This window comes from Lepidothrix coronata, unplaced genomic scaffold (genome assembly GCF_001604755.1).
Source record: "Lepidothrix coronata isolate B3197 unplaced genomic scaffold, Lepidothrix_coronata-1.0 Scaffold112, whole genome shotgun sequence".
NCBI classification, from domain to species: domain Eukaryota; kingdom Metazoa; phylum Chordata; class Aves; order Passeriformes; family Pipridae; genus Lepidothrix; species Lepidothrix coronata.
In genome coordinates, this window is record NW_016690292.1 from 2950874 (window position 1) to 2968472 (window position 17599).

General features: G+C 48.3%; 2 protein-coding genes across 9 annotated transcripts in view; one reads left to right on the plus strand and one right to left on the minus strand.

Moving 5' to 3' along the window:
• SZT2 (seizure threshold 2 homolog (mouse)) overlaps positions 1-407 on the minus strand; it is a 54215-nt gene extending 53808 nt beyond the window's left edge. For all 7 annotated transcript variants that reach the window (XM_017824643.1, XM_017824639.1, XM_017824638.1 and 4 more), the window contains exons 1-2: positions 369-407; positions 21-146 (exon numbers count right to left, since the gene is read on the minus strand). In XM_017824643.1, the coding sequence (XP_017680132.1) occupies positions 21-146; positions 369-398 (156 nt within the window). In that variant the 5' untranslated portion in view covers positions 399-407. The remainder of the gene's footprint in view (positions 1-20; positions 147-368) is intronic.
• Positions 11-10353, plus strand: MED8 (mediator complex subunit 8). Of its 2 annotated transcripts, none has more exons than XM_017824651.1 (7): positions 11-163; positions 3331-3449; positions 4442-4586; positions 4955-5095; positions 5510-5591; positions 6590-6838; positions 9873-10353. In XM_017824651.1, exons 3-7 carry the CDS (start codon positions 4584-4586, stop codon positions 9935-9937), a joined length of 540 nt encoding a protein of 179 aa, XP_017680140.1. In that variant the 5' UTR covers positions 11-163; positions 3331-3449; positions 4442-4583; the 3' UTR covers positions 9938-10353. The 2 variants fall into 2 exon arrangements, with proteins under 2 accessions (XP_017680140.1, XP_017680138.1); XM_017824649.1 differs by lacking the exon at positions 11-163 and adding an exon at positions 412-502.
• Positions 10354-17599: the final 7246 nt, after the last annotated feature.

The following is a 17599-nucleotide window of genomic DNA, read 5'->3' on the forward strand; positions in this document are numbered from 1 at the left end:
AGCCCCGGACACCGACTCACCAGCTCGGGCTCGGGCACGGCCCGGATGACCTGGTGCAGGCGGCTGAGCACCCAGGCGAGGCGCACGTTGCGGGAGATGCGGTAGTCCTTCTTCATCAGGAGGAACACGTGTCCAGCCTCCTCCACCTGCGGCGGGATCACAGGTCAGCCCCGCAGGAGCCCCCGGCCAGCGCCGCTCACCCCGGGCTGCTGCGGCCCCGCACCGGGGCAGCCCCGCTGCTCCCCACCGCGGCCCCGGGCCCCGCGCCACCCCCGGCCCTCGCCGAGCCCCTGCTCCCCGGCCTGCTCCCGGCCGAGCCCAGCCCCGCCGCCCCGCTCCCCGCAGAGCCCAGCCCGGCCCGCTCCCACCTCCCCGTCGGGCCGCTCGGCCCCCGCCATGTCGGCGCGGCCCCGCCCCCGGAAGCGCCGCTCTCCCGGGACACCGGGGCGGTGCCAGCGCCGCCATCGCCCCTGCCAGCGCCGCTGCCAGCGCCGCCATGCAGGTGAGGGCCGGGGAGCGGGGCCGGGGGGCTCCGCAGGGACCGGGCACAGCCGCGGCCGGGGCAGCCCAGGCGGGAGGCCGAAATCGTGGTGCTCCCCCGTGCAGCGGCCTCTCTCTTGTTGCTGCGCGGCTGTGGGGTGGGTGGCGGTGCGTACGGCTGTCTGAGCGCACCGGCCCCTCTCAGCCCCGGCTGCAGCCCTGGGTGAGAGCCCTCAGACCAAAGGCCCCCCTGCCCCAGCAGCCTGGCTTTGCCACCAGCCTGGCTTTGCCACCGGTGCCCAGATGAAGTCGTGAGAGCAAAACACGCTGATGGGTGTCATTCTGTGTAGACTGTTGCTGGCGTATCCCTTGTGTTGAATAGCCTCGAATGAAATTTCATCAATGGGAGGAGGACCTGGTTACTTTTTTTTTTGAAATGCTGTGAATTTGTAGCATCCATTATGTGCAAGAGTTGCGGAGGTTAATGACAGGTTAACAGGCTGTAAAGATCTGCCTCCTTTGGTTTGAAACCTCTGCCTGCTGGCTTCGTGCAAGTCTCCTGGTTGTCCTACCGGTAAAGAAAGTTAAAATGGATTGTCCCGCAATTCCTTATCTATAGGGTATTTTTACATTTTCTCTCCTTGTGTGTACCAGTCTCTTTACTGTTTTTAATTGATGCATTTGTAGAACTATGAATAGTCTTGATCATGCTTGTTGCCTTTATTAGTACTTATTCCTACATTATCCCTTTTCAGCTGGAGGGACAAGAGTGACTCGTAATACTGAAGATGCAAATCAGGCATGCATTTATGCGGTCACATAAGGATGCTTAGCTTTCTGTTGCTTTCCTAATAAATCCTATGGTCACTTCCTTGACTGCCTTTTGAGCCTTGGGCAGATGCTTTCACGAGTTATCCTCAGATAATCCCAAGATCTTGTTGATGAGTAACAACATTATCAGCTCAGAGAATGTCATTGTGTACAGAAAGTCCGGGCGGGGCGGGAGTGTTCCCCTTTGTTTTGCCAGTCATGATTTTTTTCCCCCTTTGTTCTGCCGAATGCATTGCTTACATTTACCTACTCTGAATTTCACCTTTATCTCTCAGTTGCTCCCTATCAGCAGGTGCTGCAACAAAAACCCCTCCAATAAGCCCTGTCTTTACTACCTCTGAGCAATTTAGCATTGCTAACAAACTCCTTAAAGCATTCCCTGTGAGAGGCACAAGAGGCAGGCACGGCAGAGAGGCATGGCATTCCTTAGAATCACTGGTCAGTCTTATTGTACGCATGCTTTGCACTGCTTACGTCTGCTTCCAGCTCCTTATGGCTTTGGGAAGAGCCTGGGAAAGAAGGAGGCTTGGAGCAGGCCACATGCAATGGGATTTCATTCATCTTGAAGGCTTCTTGGATAAGCACAGGCAGCGGGCCAGGGGAATTGTTATGGGTGCATATGCCTGGCACCCCTGTAGTAGAACACTGGCTACCTGCCCAGCTTGTAATACAGGCAGTAGTTAATCTTCTTGCACAAACACAGTGCACACAAACAGTTGTAGGCTCATTTCTTAATTGGACAGGAACTGACTAGTCCTGTCACAAGATGGAGGAGGGTGCCTTTGTCTCTAGGTGGGACAACCAGCAGCAATCCCTTCCATGAACCCACTCCATGGACGGGGGATCAAATTTTAACAAGGTCAACTCAGCTGTTATTCTAAGGTGGCTAAAATGAAGTCCTGTCAATAATTACTGACTTGTCAGAATATAAATAAAATAGAATGATATTGTGTTCTCATGAACATGGGAGATGCCTGATAACCTCTCCTGTGAAGCTTACACTGGTCCAGTGTATTTAAGCAGTGCAACAACAAACCCAATAGCAAGCGTGCCAGCAGCCTGAGTCACTCTATCTGCTTTCCCAATCGGTATTCCCTTTCTATTATTTGATTGCTTTGTCCCACCCTCCTCATGGATTATTATTGTACAGTTCTCAACTTACACGAGCAGTTCATTAGGGCTGAGACTTTAATTATATTTTGCGCAATACTGTAGTATGAGTAAGTTAGAGTAGATAGGATTTTAGGAGGTTTTTGCAAGAGCCAAAGACATGGCTTGGTGTCTTTGACATCAGATCCCCTGTCTTGACACTTTATCTGTCAACGTCCTCCCTCACCCGGATGGGGTTATCAGTGGAAAAGATTATTTAAACAATGTAATCCGAGCAAAAGGCAGGAGGTGAGGTGTGTGTGTGGGTATGACACCTTCCGTGTCACAGCAGGGCCTCCCGCAGCCAGTAAGGCACAAATACGGTAGCAGCTGCCAGTTTCTTTGGCAGCTGGAGGTGGCACTTGGGCAGAAAGAAGGTAAATGAGGTAAAGAGCACAAACTGGAGTCTTTAGGCCACGGACCTGGTACTCGTTTTGCAAAGGCTGTTTTGGATGAAGACATCGCTGTGCCCACAGCTGCTGTCAGAGAAAGTTGAGAGAATGCTAATCTACTTTGAGCTGAGTTGGCTTAAATGGCTCACAAAGGTGGCATGCGCTAACTTTGATGACTTTGCCTGATGTGGTAAAAAGCAGATGTAAGTGATGTCTTCACTATGCTCATCTAGATCTTAAAGAGCACAGCCGGCCAAGCATTTGTCTGAGGCACAAGTCTATTGCCTAAATGTCCCAAGGGGAAGGGGGTCAATGTGAAACCACAGGATTTTTATTTCTGGAGTCTTTGTTTGCTTCCTCTGAAAAGGAGGCTGGCTGTAGGACCAATTGGATTATGGATGCATGGATGTGGATTCACAATACCTTGGGAGGATGTTAAGCTTTGTCCTCATCCTTTGTCTTTCTTGCCTTAATTTAGAGAGAGGAGAAGCAGCTGGAGCTGACCCTGGAGGCGCTCATCAGTCAGGTGGCCGACCTGAAGAACTCTTTGGTCAGTTTTATCTACAAGCTGGAGAACGAGTACGACCGACTCACCTGGTAAGGTGTCTCTTGGAGCTGGGGGCGCTTGGCCACTGAAGCTGTTCAGACTTGGCTCAAAGGATTAGTTAGAAACCGTTAGAAACCTAGTGTCAGTAGGTTTAAATTTGCTTTTCATATTTGTGCTGGAGGAACCACTACCCGTCTTCCACCAGAAAACCAGCTGAAATCCATTGATCTCATGCTGCAGAGTAATAGAGTCATCTGCAGTGACTGGAAGTTCTCAGGTGAAATATCTTAGAGACCCACATGCACTGTGAAATGAGCAATGGTTCTTTCTGCATTTTTTTGGCCTTCTCTGGCTTTTTCTGGCTCTGATATAAACTGAGCTTTTGTGTTTTGCTAGTTCTGTTTCACCACACAGTTTGAGAGACTTGCAAGATGGCATTCTCCTCCTGGTGGAGCATAAAGATGTTATAGCTGCAACTTAGTAAACCATACCGTATCTTAAACAGTGTCTGCCATTGCAGAGAGCTTCAGAGGCCATTAACATTTGTAGTTAATGTTGCAGAAGGCAGGAGAGGTGGTGAATCCCCATGTGGGAACAAGCTGAAGGGGACAAGATTATCAGTTACTTTGCTTCATTATTGCTTAGTGTGGATAGCCAAGCCATAAATATTGTCTCTCCTGGCTGTACTGCCTAGGGGTTAAATTATTTCTCAGACCTTGCTCTAGAATTGCACTGGGAGAGTTAGTGGTAAGGAGAGAATTGCTCCTGTGTATGTTGCTGAAATCCCAAACAACTGACACTTCCAATGGTGCTGCTTGTAATCCCTGAACTATTTGCAACATTTGAGACATTTGCAGTAGGGGCTGGGGTTTGTCCACATCTGCATATTCAACCCTGGGTTTTACTGCTCACTGTCTGGAGTAGACTGATTTGAGGAGTAATAGTGTTACTTCCTCACTTCTCAGCCATTTGAACGAAGAAGAGAGAAAAGCCACCTGTGGCATACCTTTCCATGTTTTATCTTCTTTATTTGCTTTCCCAGGCCATCAGTTCTGGACAGCTTTGCATTGCTCTCGGGGCAGCTGAACACCTTGAATAAAGTGCTAAAGCATGAGAAGACCCCACTACTGCGAAACCAGGTTATCATCCCCCTAGTGCTGTCTCCAGACCGTGATGAGGAGATCATGGTAAGATGTGTCCCTTGATTATCAGAAAGTGCTTGTGTGTCTGCTCCAGCCTGCCACTCCTTGTGCTGGGCATTCCTCAGCCCTGGGTGTAGAGAAAGAAAAAGCAGCGAGTAGTTCTGTCTGGGAGCTGCTTTGCTGAGGGATTTTCACCTCACGTGCACTGGATGCACTTTACAGGAGGTGTTCTATTCATAAATATGTTGCTCTGACTAAACAGGCACAATGCAAATTCCTAGACGAGTTGTTAAAACTTCCTAATGCTCCCCAGATCAAGGTTTCTGCACAGCATGCTGGCCTTGTTCCAGCACCATGGCCTGTGCCCTGGGCTGGAGGCAGAAGCTCTGAGTGAGGCTTGTCCAACATTGCAGCGGCAGACGGAGGGGCGTGTGCCCGTGTTCAGCCATGAGGTGGTGCCTGACCATCTCCGAACTAAGCCCGACCCTGAGGTGGAGGAGCAGGAGAAGCAGCTGATCACTGATGCAGCTCGAATTAGCCCTGATGCAGCACAGGTAGGTAAAGAACAGCTTGATACTTCTGCCTCTTATCCCTAGGGCACGCAATGCCCTTTAACTCTGCTTCCTTCACCCTTCCATCTGAAAGTTTATTTTTTTTTGCTTTGTCCTTTCCTGTCTGAGATTTCTCCAGCTGACCCTAGATGAGGTTTGGTTTCCTCCACAGTTTCACCAGGGTATCCAGCTCTCTGGCTGTTCACAGGAGGTGCCATCGGACCAGTCAGAGAAGTGGAGGCCATCTCATCCCCATAGTGCCCTGTGTGCATTAGCACTGGGCTCCCTAGGCTCAGCCACCAAAATTCTTACAGTTGGTTACACAGACCCTGGGAAGTGAAAGCTTGTTCATTCTCCTTGCTGATTTGTGCTGAGTTGGAGATATTCTGGCAGTTTCTGACAGTTTTCATTTTGCAGAAACAGATCCAAAGTCTGAACAAAATGTGCTCAAATCTGCTGGAGAAAATCAGTAAGGAGGAGCGTGAATCTGAAAGTGGAGGTATGTCACTGAGGTGGAAGTGGGGTGCAGGGGTTCAAGCAGCAGGCTTCAGAGATTAGAGGCAAAACAGGTATAACAGACAGGCTGAAGTATGAGAATTGAAGTTGAGCAGCATAAACAAAAGCATTCCAGAAGATGCAAGATTGGCTGTCCCTAGTTTGAGAAGGGATCCTGTGGGTGCCATGTGTCCTGCTTGTGTGACCTGTGCATGGCAGGAAGGTCATCCCAACCCTTTTCCATATCCCTCTTTGAGGAAGTGGTAAGTATTTGCCAAGAAAACCTCTCAAATAACTTTAATTAATAAAAATAGATGTGAAAATGCAGTGCCAGTGAATGGGAAACCCCTTAGCTGTGTTCTGAAGGAGACTACATTGTTGGCAGGCTCTTGTGTGATGCCCTCTAGATGATGGGTGCATCAGACTCATGGCCAGCCTTTTCTGGTTGTGTTCACTGTTCCCAGGAGTGCTGTGCACAACTCCTAAAGGCAGTGGCATTGTTTTTATCATTATCTTTGACACACACATAGTGTAAGCAAGGACCCAAGCACAGCTTCTGTCTAGTTTCTGGGATTAACAGTATAACTGGGCACATGTGTGGCAGAAAAACTTGCAGACACCATGCCGCTCATGAGCCTTCAAAAGGGATGTTGCCTTTGTTTATCTAAAACACAGTGCTTGTTAACTGCCGTAGGATTGAGCATGGAGCCTTTAGTGGGAACTTCTCATGGGCATGGAGGAGTTAGCTCCCTCTGTCCTCCTTCCCTGAGCAGATTATGCCCTGCTGTCAGTGAAAAAGCTCTTGGATCACCCTTGTCCCTGGATTTTGCAGTTTCTTTGACCCTGCTGAGACTCCTGTAGGAGAGCTTGTAAGAAAACTCATCTCTATTACATGAACCAAAGTAGCTAAAAAGTAAATTCAGGAGCAGCTATGCTACTCCTTAGACTTTGATTGCTAAGTCTAAAAGTAACTTCTGAAAATAACAACTTCTTTTTCTGCAGGTTTACGACAGAACAAGCAGACTTTCAACCCTGCAGATACCAATGCACTGGTAGCAGCTGTGGCCTTTGGGAAAGGGCTGTCAAACCGGAGACCCCCAGGCTCAGGGGCATCTGTCCAGTCAGGCCAACCAGGAGCTGGTGCCATCATTGCAGGGGCTTCAGGCATCCAGCAGGTCCCAATGACAGGGGCACCAGCTCAGCAGCAGCCAATGCTGGCAGGAGTACAGATGACACCAGCAGGACAGCCAGGTAAAGAAGTTGCTTATCTGAGATCAGTTGAAATCCATGGAGCAAGAGAGACAAATGCAGATGTAGAGATTCTTCCCCAGTCACCTCTGAGGTGTAACTAAGTATGAGTTTCCTTTCTAGCCTTAACATGAGTCAAGTTACAACAGTGGAGCAATACCTGCTTAAAATTAGCTGAGGTTGAAATGGATCCCAGCCAACCAGCTTCAGCTTCTTAACTCCCACTGCAATACTATTTTAATAAGAGACTTAGTGAACATAGGGATCAATATGGAGGGAGATCACAGTGTAGTTTTGCAGGGATCTATGCTGGGGGATTTCCTGTCAAATTTAAGTTGTGGGTAGGCAATGAAGTGGTGAAGTTTGGTGGCAATGAGTTATTTAAGGTAAGAAAAAACCCAAAAGTTGTCTGTAAAAAGTCAGAAGGATTTCCCATACCAAGGGACTTTGCTTCATAGCAGTAGGCTACATTTGTATGAAACATAAAGTGAAATACATGGGTGTACAAATTGGACGGTACATATCCAGCACCTGGACTCTAACCTAGTTACTTGTATTTGTGAAATACATCCATGATATGAGTTCTCTAAAGACATCAATTGGTTGCTCAGTTGGGGCAGAAATGCAACCCAAATGTTTGCAATTACTGGAAGAGGAACACATGGTATCTTCAGGCCATTCTGTAAATCCATTGGGCACCCACACCTACAATATTATGGGTGGTTCTGATACCTTCTCTGCTATTGGCCATAGCTTTGGGCTAAGGAGAAGGAAGCCTGTAAAATCCCATAGCTTTGGGCTAAGGAGAAGGAAACCTGTAATATCCCAAATTGTATACAGCAGGTGAATGAGGAATGATTGTTCACTGTCTCCCAGGATACAGAAGGATTGGTGAAAGTGCTCCAATGAAAATACGAGCTTGTAAACTTGGAACAAAAGTGAGATATTTTTCTGAATATGAAATAATTAGACTGTAGAGCACATTGCCTAGTGTGATAGGTAGATAGTGTTTATATGAGATGGAAAAATAAGTAAGCATGTAAATTTCTGTTTGAAAAATCAGTCAACAGCTAATCTTGAAGAAACCAACTCTGATTCCATGACCCTGAGCCCCAGTATGTTAGCAGCAGAGGGGGTATTGGGGTATTCTGCAGGGGTGTCACTTCAGGCTTGCCCTGTTCTGCTATTCCTCCTTAAAAGTCCTCTGCTGTCAGGAATGGGTTTGGCCTGGGGGACATACAGGCCTAACCCTGTGCTGTCATAACGTTAATTGCGATTCAGGATATCGGATATCCTAATTGGTGTTTTCTTGCCTGTGTAATGACTGTTGTTCAGAAATGAACTTGAGCAACAATATTAATCCTGAGTTAAATATGTATTTAGGTAAGAGAAATTAACTTCCATTGCGATTTGAAAACAAAGACCCCATAAACACTGTATCCAGGATGGTAACACAGGCCCTTCTGTAGCCCAGGCAGAGCACCCTGGTAACAAGAGCTCCTGTCCAGCCTGTGTTAGGGGTAAGGTCCCTTTTGATAAGAGCAGCTATAGTGGATTTTACCAAAGGTCAGTCTCACTATTCTGCTTTTGATTATGCCCATAGCTGAGGCTGAAAGAATACAAGAAAAAGGTATATCTTGACAACAGTCATTTTTCAGGGATATTAAGCCAGTTTTTTTTTGTACCAGTGGGTACAGCAGCCATTGATTTCTGCAGTTCCTGTTTGAATTACAGTTTTGACTTCTACAACACATATAGCAATCCATCCCACAGCTCTATTGCATGTTTTGCTTTTAAAATAATCCTTTTTATGTTTAAATCTTTTTCTTGATAATTTTCTTGCATGTTTCCTTTTTACCCATGTTGTGAGAAATGGCGAGTAATGATTCCTCACCTTCTCCATACTAGTTTTCATGTTTTGGAAATCTGTCATGTCTCCTCCCTTTGTCCATTTTTAATTTTTTTTTCCCCTTAGCTTATGAGTCCTATTCTCTTTAATGTGACTTCGTGTGAAAATGATAACTTGGAACATCCTTGTCACTCTGACCTGCACTTTTTCTCTTTGTTTCCAAGACTGGGAACACCCAAATTGCTCACAGTGTCCCAGATGCAGGTGAACTGTGCAGTCCTTTTCACTTGCTTTTGGAGTAGTGTCTAACAGTATTTGTGTACTGCTTGTTAGCACTGAAGTGATATATCAGTTGCCTGCCCATTTATTGCTGGCAATGACCCATTTTGGATATGTTTGAGAAAGTTTAATAATCTTTATTCTTTTAGGCATTTGCTTATCAAATCTTTTCTTTTCTTGTCCTGCTGCACTACAGTTTTAACTTCCAGAAGTTGTCCTTTTTTTTCCTGTTTTAATTTGAAGACACTGAAGGAGTGTTCTTTGAATATCCCTCTGAGCTGCTCTTTAATCACTGTTTATTTTTCAGACATTTCAGTTTTGTCTAGCACTGTACACTCACTGTAGGCTGCTAGTAAGCTTTGAACATGCTTCCATGTGTGATTGGTATCAGCAAAGAGTAATAATGCCCAAGAGGTGGATGTGGTTACAAGAAATGAAGAGATCTCAGAGAGGCTTAGTAATTTAAATATACACCCTGACTGTAAATAATGCTGCGTGTAAGGGCATACAGGCTCTGTGTTTGCCTCTCTGAAATGGAAGTGAAGATCAGTCTGGGTTCTTCTGTGAGTGCTGCTGCCAGCAACTTCTGTGAAACTAAGTCCAACAGTGATGTAGGAGCCTCCTGACAAAGAGAAAGGCTTCCTTAGGGTGGAACAAGGATAGAATGTGAGGGGATAACAGAGGGACACAGGAGTTGTCAAGAAGATTTCTCAACAGGGAAAGATGCCAGTTTGTAGAAGAGATTGATTGTGTTAGATCAGAAGCTGGAAGATGCTGTAGCAGATAAGCCTGGAGTGGAACAAGAAAAGCCCAGATGGGGTTGTTGTGACTCTTGCATGCTCCTGAGCAAATGTTCTCCCATATGCTGATTTTGCACTGCTTTTTCTTTTTTTTTTTCCCTCTCTTTAGGAAAAATGCCAAGTGGCATAAAAACAAACATCAAATCTGCCTCAATGCATCCATACCAGAGGTGAGCTGAGATGAACCAGACCCAGGGAACAGCAGTGTTGTTACTGCTGCAGCCACCCTACTTGGATTCCTTCTAGGACTAGTCCCTTTACATAGCCACATACCATATCCAGGGAGATAGGGGTTAAGGGCCCTTCCCTGGGTTTTGTTTATTGCTGGGTGGCGTGTGTGGAGCTGCTGGTGGCCACATCTCCAGGACACAACTACTTCTCTGTTCAGCCAGAGCAGAGGACTTTGGTTATGGTATTGATCCCATCTTCTCCGGGTCTGGCCTGAAGGATAACTACCCTTTCCTGATACAGAACCTGAAGACTGCATGGAGCACTCTGCTCCTTGTTTCTGCTTGGTCACTCAGTATGTTCTTTCTTTACTCCCTCTTGTTGAATAAAGACCTCGTTATGCACACTGTGAGACACTGGTATCCATCTCTCAGGAACTCTCATTTCCCTCTGGGGAAGCACAGAGCATCTCCAGTCTAAAATACACTGAAAATGTTGGAGGCTGAGTGTTGGAGCTGCAGGTTTATGGGTAAAGAGGTGTTGTAGAGTGAGTCAGCAGGGTACAAACACGAGCAGCAAACATCTCCTGCATTGAAAACCAATTCTGACTATTCCCCAGAAAGCAAAATACTGGGAAAGACTATTACAAGGCCCACAGCAAGAAGGCAGCACTTCAGGAACAGAAGCACAGAGTTTCTGTATTCTGATACTGCAGCAAATCCCAGCTAGATCCAATTTCATTTCCATGCTTGTCTGCTTCTGTGTTTCCTATAAAGTTTCCTAGCTACTTCAGGATCGATTTATCACTTCAGAGACATACTTCAATCTGCTCAGGACTGTGGCACTTCTGGATTGGCCATTTCTCTTTAGAACTGGGCATTGTGAAGCCATCTTTGCTTTGTGCCCTTGAGCTGTAACATATAATCTGCCCAGTGAGAGATTCCTCTGAGATTAAAGGTGGGGGCGCATCCCCATGGAGCACATCAGTACATGCAGCACTATCCTAAAGGAAAACTGTCGTGCCTCTTGCTGCACTTGCCTGGACTTCCTTTTTGACTTCTGGTGAAAGCCAGCACTGTGTTTTACTCAATAGCATCTGTCAGCAATCTTCGGGTGAGGAAATCTCCACTCAGCAGATAGAGCCGGCAGCTGCTCCTGCACTGCTTGCCTATGAACTAATCAGATCCAGCTTATTTGTAGAGGCTGTGAGCCCTTCTCCCAAAACAAAACCTTCCACAAAGCTGTGACTAGGGCAGTTATCGACCCATTTTGATGTGCTGGCCCTTGAAAAGTGCTGGGAAGTAGAAAGTTGAGCTGGAAGCACAAACAGCTTATAAGATGGCAAAGCTGCTCCGCTAGGAATGAGCCCAGTGGAGTCTGCAGTGGCACCATCCCAGCCAGACTGATGGAATTGCTTTCTTGCTCCTAAACAACACGGAGGTTCCAGTTCTCTCAGGAGACACTGACTGCAGGGTGAGGGCAGAGGAGGCACATTACTGTTCCAGTGTGAGGGGTTTGTGCAAAAAACTGGAGCCTGAGGGCCAGGGAGTGAGAGCCTGCAGGGCTGTTCCCCGTGATGGGCTGAGCACCATGTGAATGCCTGTGCCCTGCTCTGTCTCACATCCCTGCTGTGGTTGGAAAGGAAGGCAGAATACTGTGTGTGTCAGATCCCTGGCACCCGTCATTCGTGGAGCCTCAGCTCTAGGATGCTGCTTCCCTTTGTCCCCCCAGACTGGCTTCCTTATAAAGCTAAAATGCCCCAGTGCAGGAGCACCAGGGCCAGCAGCTGCCGGGGTGATTCGGGCAGTGTGGGACACAGGCACGGCACAGCTGCCTGCTGCCCACGCTAACCTGGCTCTCCCAAAAACGCCTCCAGTGGGGCCGGCCAGACCTTTCACACACTTGGACGGGAAGAAGGGAAACACAGGCAGGATTTTTTTCCGTAGATTATAAAGCCGGGGAGGCTGGCTGGGCTCGCCAGCGTAACTTCCTGCATGACACAGGCTGCCGTGAATTCATTCTCGAGAAAATTAGAGCACTGTTGTTAGGAAAACAGTTGATCTTGAACTGATGTGTCTCAGCTACAGTGGTTGGTAGGTCGTTCTAAAAACTATTTTTCTTGTTGCACCTTAGATTGAGGCTGCATTTCTTTAATTCCCTTCCAGTCAGTGGATCTTCTCAGCCAGGGAGTGAGCCCCTGAGCTGTTGGTCCCAGAGAGAGGAGTCGGATATTATGATCAAGCTTTCCTGATCCTTTTTAATGAAAGACTGAACTGATGAAAGTCCCTTTTGCTTTAAGGCATATTTTCCATTTTCCACTTCTTGACTCGCATCCAAATCTCCTTATGCATCTGTGTCCTTTGGGACACTGGACTAGGACACACTATTCTGATTGTGGGAATGGGAGTCTCAAATGTAGAGCGACTTTAACCTCTTAGCCGGTTGCTGCCAGTGTCTGAATGTTTGAACAGGGAAAAGGAACAAGCCTTTTACCCATAAACTCACAGTGGAATTCACGGTCCGCTGCTCGTCACTGTGGTCTGCAAGTCCAACAGGGGTTCAACATTCCCAGTGCACTGTGTCAGAATAAAAGCACAGCGCTGCTGGTCAGGGCAGAGGCTGGGGCTGTGTCCCCCTGTGGCAGGGGCCAAGCAGGCCATGGGGAAGCACTCTCTTCCTGTGAGCATGGGATGTGCTGCTGCACTGAGCCCTCAGGGTCTTTCTTTTCCCTTGCCTTATCCAATTCCTTTTGAACTCCTCTCTTCCAAATAGGATAATTTTGGCAAGGAGGGGGCTCAGTCCCAGCACAGCAGGTGTTGCTGGGCTGTCTGGGCCCCAGCTTGGGTGCAAGAGTGTGACGGAGATGGACACTGGTTTGTTCTGGCCTCCAAGGCCCACCTCAGTACCGGTTGGGCTCTATTGCAGACAATGAGCATCTTTCACTGTGTATGGGCCCACTGCCCCAGGGATCCCAAGGGCTCCCAGGACAACAGGCTGTGCCCATCATGACTTCATTTCCCTCCAGGTCATCAGCTTTACACTATTTAGCACTCCCTGCTACAAACACATCCTTGGTACAGCTCCATGGGGAGCATCTCCTCTGCTGCCTCACACTTGGCCAGGTCACCTGTGAGCTTGTTCCTTGATCTCACATGGCTCTGTACCAGCCAGCTTGCTCTCTGATATTTAAGAACATGCAGTGCCAAAAAAATTATCATGTTAGTCTGAAGGCTTATTGTCTGTAATCGCTGATGATTGATATTTATATTTCTCTGCTTTAAATCTTTATCAACGTGATCACATATTTCTTGGTCATTATTTTGCATGTGATGTCTGTCGAATAGACACACCTGTTTACAAGGCCATCCTGTTTACTTTTTTTAAATGCTGGCATAATATCAGCTTGCTTGTTCTCTGGAGCTTTTCCAGGCTCCCTTGTCTTGCTGAATGTCATCATTAATAGCTTGGATTTTTAAAATCAGATTTTTTTTTTTAATTTTATTTTTGAGATGCGGGATACCCAGCCTGCTGAGTTTTTAATGTTTACCTTATGCAACTATTGTTTAACATCCTCCTGAGTTACTGTTAGAGTGGAAAGCATTTCACCCTCGTGACAGGAATGCTTCATCTGGCTTCCTCCCAAATGCAGGAGAGAGATATTTATTGCCTTTCCTTCCTGCCCAGCTACCCACAGGCGCACCGTTCCCAGCCTGTATCGCACATCCAGCCATGCTGGGTGGTGCCCACAGCCTGTCCTGCTGCTGCCCTGGGCCAGTTTGTCTCTGGAACCTGTGAAGCTCAGCCTGTTGCCACCACTTCCCTGCATCTCTCTGCATCCACTGATCAGCACGACAAACACCTGCTGCTTGTTTGTTCTCTTGTCCTGTCCCCAAGTGGAGATGTGTACACAGGTGTCTTCTTTTGTTTGAACAAGCAAAACATAACACTTCTGTTTGGTTTTTTTTAACCTACAGATCTTTTAAGTGGGCATCATTAAGCCTTTCCAGTGGAGGGGAAGTACAGGAGGTGTGAGGGAAGCAACCAAAGAGATGGGGGGACAGGAGAATTAGGGAACCCTCTGCAGTTCTCCACTCTCCATAACACAGCTAAGGCAGGTTTCAGCATGGGCTGCAGGGCTGGTTTCCATCCTCCTGCTAGGATGGGATCTCTCTGATAGAAACATCTGGGACCAAAGGAGAAGGCTTGTGGTGGTTGGGTTGAGAGAGCTTGAGGACTTTTTGATGCTAAGAAGCTACATAAATGGGGTGTGTGCTGCCAAAGGGTGTTAAGCCAAGTTTTGCATCTGAATTGCTCCCAAAGCAGCTTCACCTGCAGCTGACAGAGGAGAGACAAATATGTGGAAACAGCAGCAAAAGGAGAGTTTTAACTGGCCACTGAAAAACTCAGAAACTGCTTGAAAGTCAAAGGCACAAATGGAAGGAAAACGGCCTGGTGGTGGAAGCAGCCCCCCAGTCAGGCTCTGCTTTCCCCCGGGCTCCCCAAATGAGCCTGGTGGCCCCAGGAGAGGCAGAGCATGTCTATGTGACAGCTGGCACCTACAAATGAATACACAGGTGCTTTGGAAAAATCCCGTGGAGTTCCTCCTTCCACCCGAGTGCCATAAATCTTCATCTGTCTTAAAAAGAAAATGTTACCACTTTGTACCTCACACAGACGTTGTGGTGGTAAAAATACATGCTGGAGAAATGGGATGTTTGGGTGTATTTGTAATACATGCCATAAAAATAGTTCAAGCTGATGTGACTCCACAGTTTATTTATTGTCCTTATGATACTGCAGCACTCTGGCTGGATCCAGAAACACTGCCTTGGTGGAAGCCTGCACTTAGAAATTAATGAAAACCTTCTGCAACTTCCTCAGGGGTAACCCTGACATCAGAGTAATGCAAAGCGTGCTGGCTGGCTCTTCTGAAGGAGAAGCCTGTGTCTTTTTTATTATTATTATTATTTTTTAGTGTGCATTTTGTAAACAAAGGAAATTACTGCATGCATTTTTCTGACTGAGACACATATTTGCCAAGGTCAGGGTATCAAGAGCTGTGGTTCCTGCAGCAGCAATCTTGTCACTGCTGCTCAGATTCTGTCACTGATTTACCTGCTTGCTGTGAGGCTTCTCCCTTTGCTCCCGTCATGTCCAAGCAGTTTCTGCACTGAATTAGCGGTGGTGCTAAGGTCCCCCTTGGCATGGCAGCTCCTTTCCTCTGAGAAAAGACTCTGCCCCAGGGTATTTTTGCATTATGTTTTTCATTTCCTGGCCGTGCTTTGGGCCAAAGGGGCATCACTGCTGTCTGTGGGTGTTATTTCAAAGCTGCAGCATTTCCCAGATGTTCCTCTTTTGCTCTTTTCCAGACCACCTCCTTCTATGCCTATTGCCAGGTGGCCTTGGTGGGTCGTGTCTGTCTCCCACTGTCATGTGCCAGTCCTGGGCTCTGCCCACCCTGGCATGCAGCATGGAGGTGTGCTGCTCCTGCAGGAACTTGGCTTTGAAACGTGCAGTGGATGTTCACGTGGGGTTTATTCTTGGTACTGATGCAGTACTGCAGTCAGGGTCCTGCTGTGTGGGGTGGGAGAGACGCCTCTTGTCTCCTGCTCTGCTGCAGCAGCGTGGCAGGACTTCAAAGCACTGCCTAAAGAGTTCATGGCAGTAGCTAACACACCGACTTGTATCCCCCCTGAGAAACACATTCTGCGTAAGTGGGGCCGAAGAGCCATCATTTTGGATGTCTTGTTTTTGTATATTTAGGTTCCCATGGGCATCACAGTGGTAGAAACAGCCACAGTCATCATCATCATCATAGCACAGCCTGTTTTGCTCCAGTCAGCAGAATGCACCAGATTTGATTGCGTGGAGCTGTCAGAGGGCACACACCATGTGCATCCCCCCACGGCAGAGCACGGGCAGGGCAGGGAGCTGGGCAGCACAGGGCTGTGGGCAGGAGGAGCCGGGCCAGCAGGACCTGCAGCCCTGGACTGTGGAAACCCCACAGCAACTGCCGAGCCAGGAATGACTCACAGAAAGCCTCTGTGGGTGCATCCACCATTGCTCTTAACTGTTTGTGTTCACTCACTTAGGGAGTAAAACCACTAGGAATTAATAGGAATGCTCCAACTCACATTTTGAGCATGCAGCTCCTCCTCCTTTGCTTCTTCGTGTCCCATGCTCCCTGCTGTGTCTTGCTGGAGCTCAAGTGCAAGATGTTTGTCCCCACACATGCATCCAAGAAAGCTTGTGGTGTTCACCATCGACAACACTTTTTGGAGAGGTATTTCCAGAAAAGAGGCCACTATGTTCTCTGCCCATTATCTTGGAGCAGTTTACTGCATACCTCTGTTTCCCTCCTGTTTATCTGTCCCTAGGAGAAAAAGTGCAGACCCTCACTGTGGGAGCTGCCCCACTGCTGCTCTCCCCTTCCCCTGTGTCCCTTGGACATGCCAGGCAGGTGCAGAAGGCCATGGCAGACATGCCATGAGTTCTCTTATCCCTCAATTTCTTTTTCCTCCCAAACCACAATGGGTCTCAGGGCATGTACAGTGCTGCTGACTGCACCAGTGGACAACCTTAGAAGCAGAGAAGATGCCAGGCAGGCCAGGGAGGACAGTGTCCCCCACCAGCCCGCAGCCCAGACAGGCAGGCAAAGCCCAGCCTCGGCTGGAGCTAAACACGGCCTCATTTCACAGCAAAACAATTCCTCTTTGTGCAGCCTGTTCCCCCAGAACAATCCTCCACTCTGACAATGTCCTTTCTGTGGCTTAGTCCCTGCAGAGTGACCAGCAGCGTGCTCATGCCAGCGCCGGCTTAGCCCCACTGCCCCATGGCCGAGGGGGCAGCACCTGGGACCTGGGCAGCCTCTGCTTGGGACTCTGTGGCCACTTCAGGTCAAGGCAAGGTTTTCCCAGGAAAGTGTCCAGCTCAGCCTGGAGCATTTGGGAGGGGTTTTTCATCCGGCTTTGTGTGCTCCATGGAGCTGCATGGCACTGCTGTACCATGTTAGGAAGGCAGCCCTGGGACACAGTTTTGGAGCATGATATGTGAGTGTCATGTCACCAACTCTGACTGTAATCCCAACAACCTACCAAGGGTGGAGAAGTCACCTGGCTTTGCCAAGATGCTCTCTTGGGCTCCAGGCAGTCTGGGACAGGTTCCCAGAGATGATCACTTCAGATGGAAAGGGCATTCTGGGGATGAGCAAGACCAGGGCCTTTTTCCTCACCTGCATTTTCTCTCTTCAGGAGCATGTGTCCATGAGACAGCCTTAAAAGCTCCCGGAGAAAGGGCAGTTTTCAGGTCCCTACCAGAAACAGAGCTACCAGAACTCCCATGGTCTTCTGCCACGACACACTGCATGTGAACAGTCACCAGTTCTTCCACTAGTAACCAAGGACTGCTGTTGTGCTGCATGTGCTGAAGCCCCCAAACCTCCTGACCCTTTCCAGCCTCCTGCCAGTCCGCTCTGGGCCTTGAGCTGGCCCTGCTGTGCCTGCTGCCTTGCAGAGACACTGAAGAATGGGCTTCTCCAGGCTTTCGGTGTCCTTGGGCACCTTGCTCCAGCTGTGGCTCTGCTTCTTTCCCCCCCACCCTCCCCATAATTTGGTGGATTTGAAGCAAGCACCATTATTCCATAAGGTTATCCTGCAGGCCACGGGAACA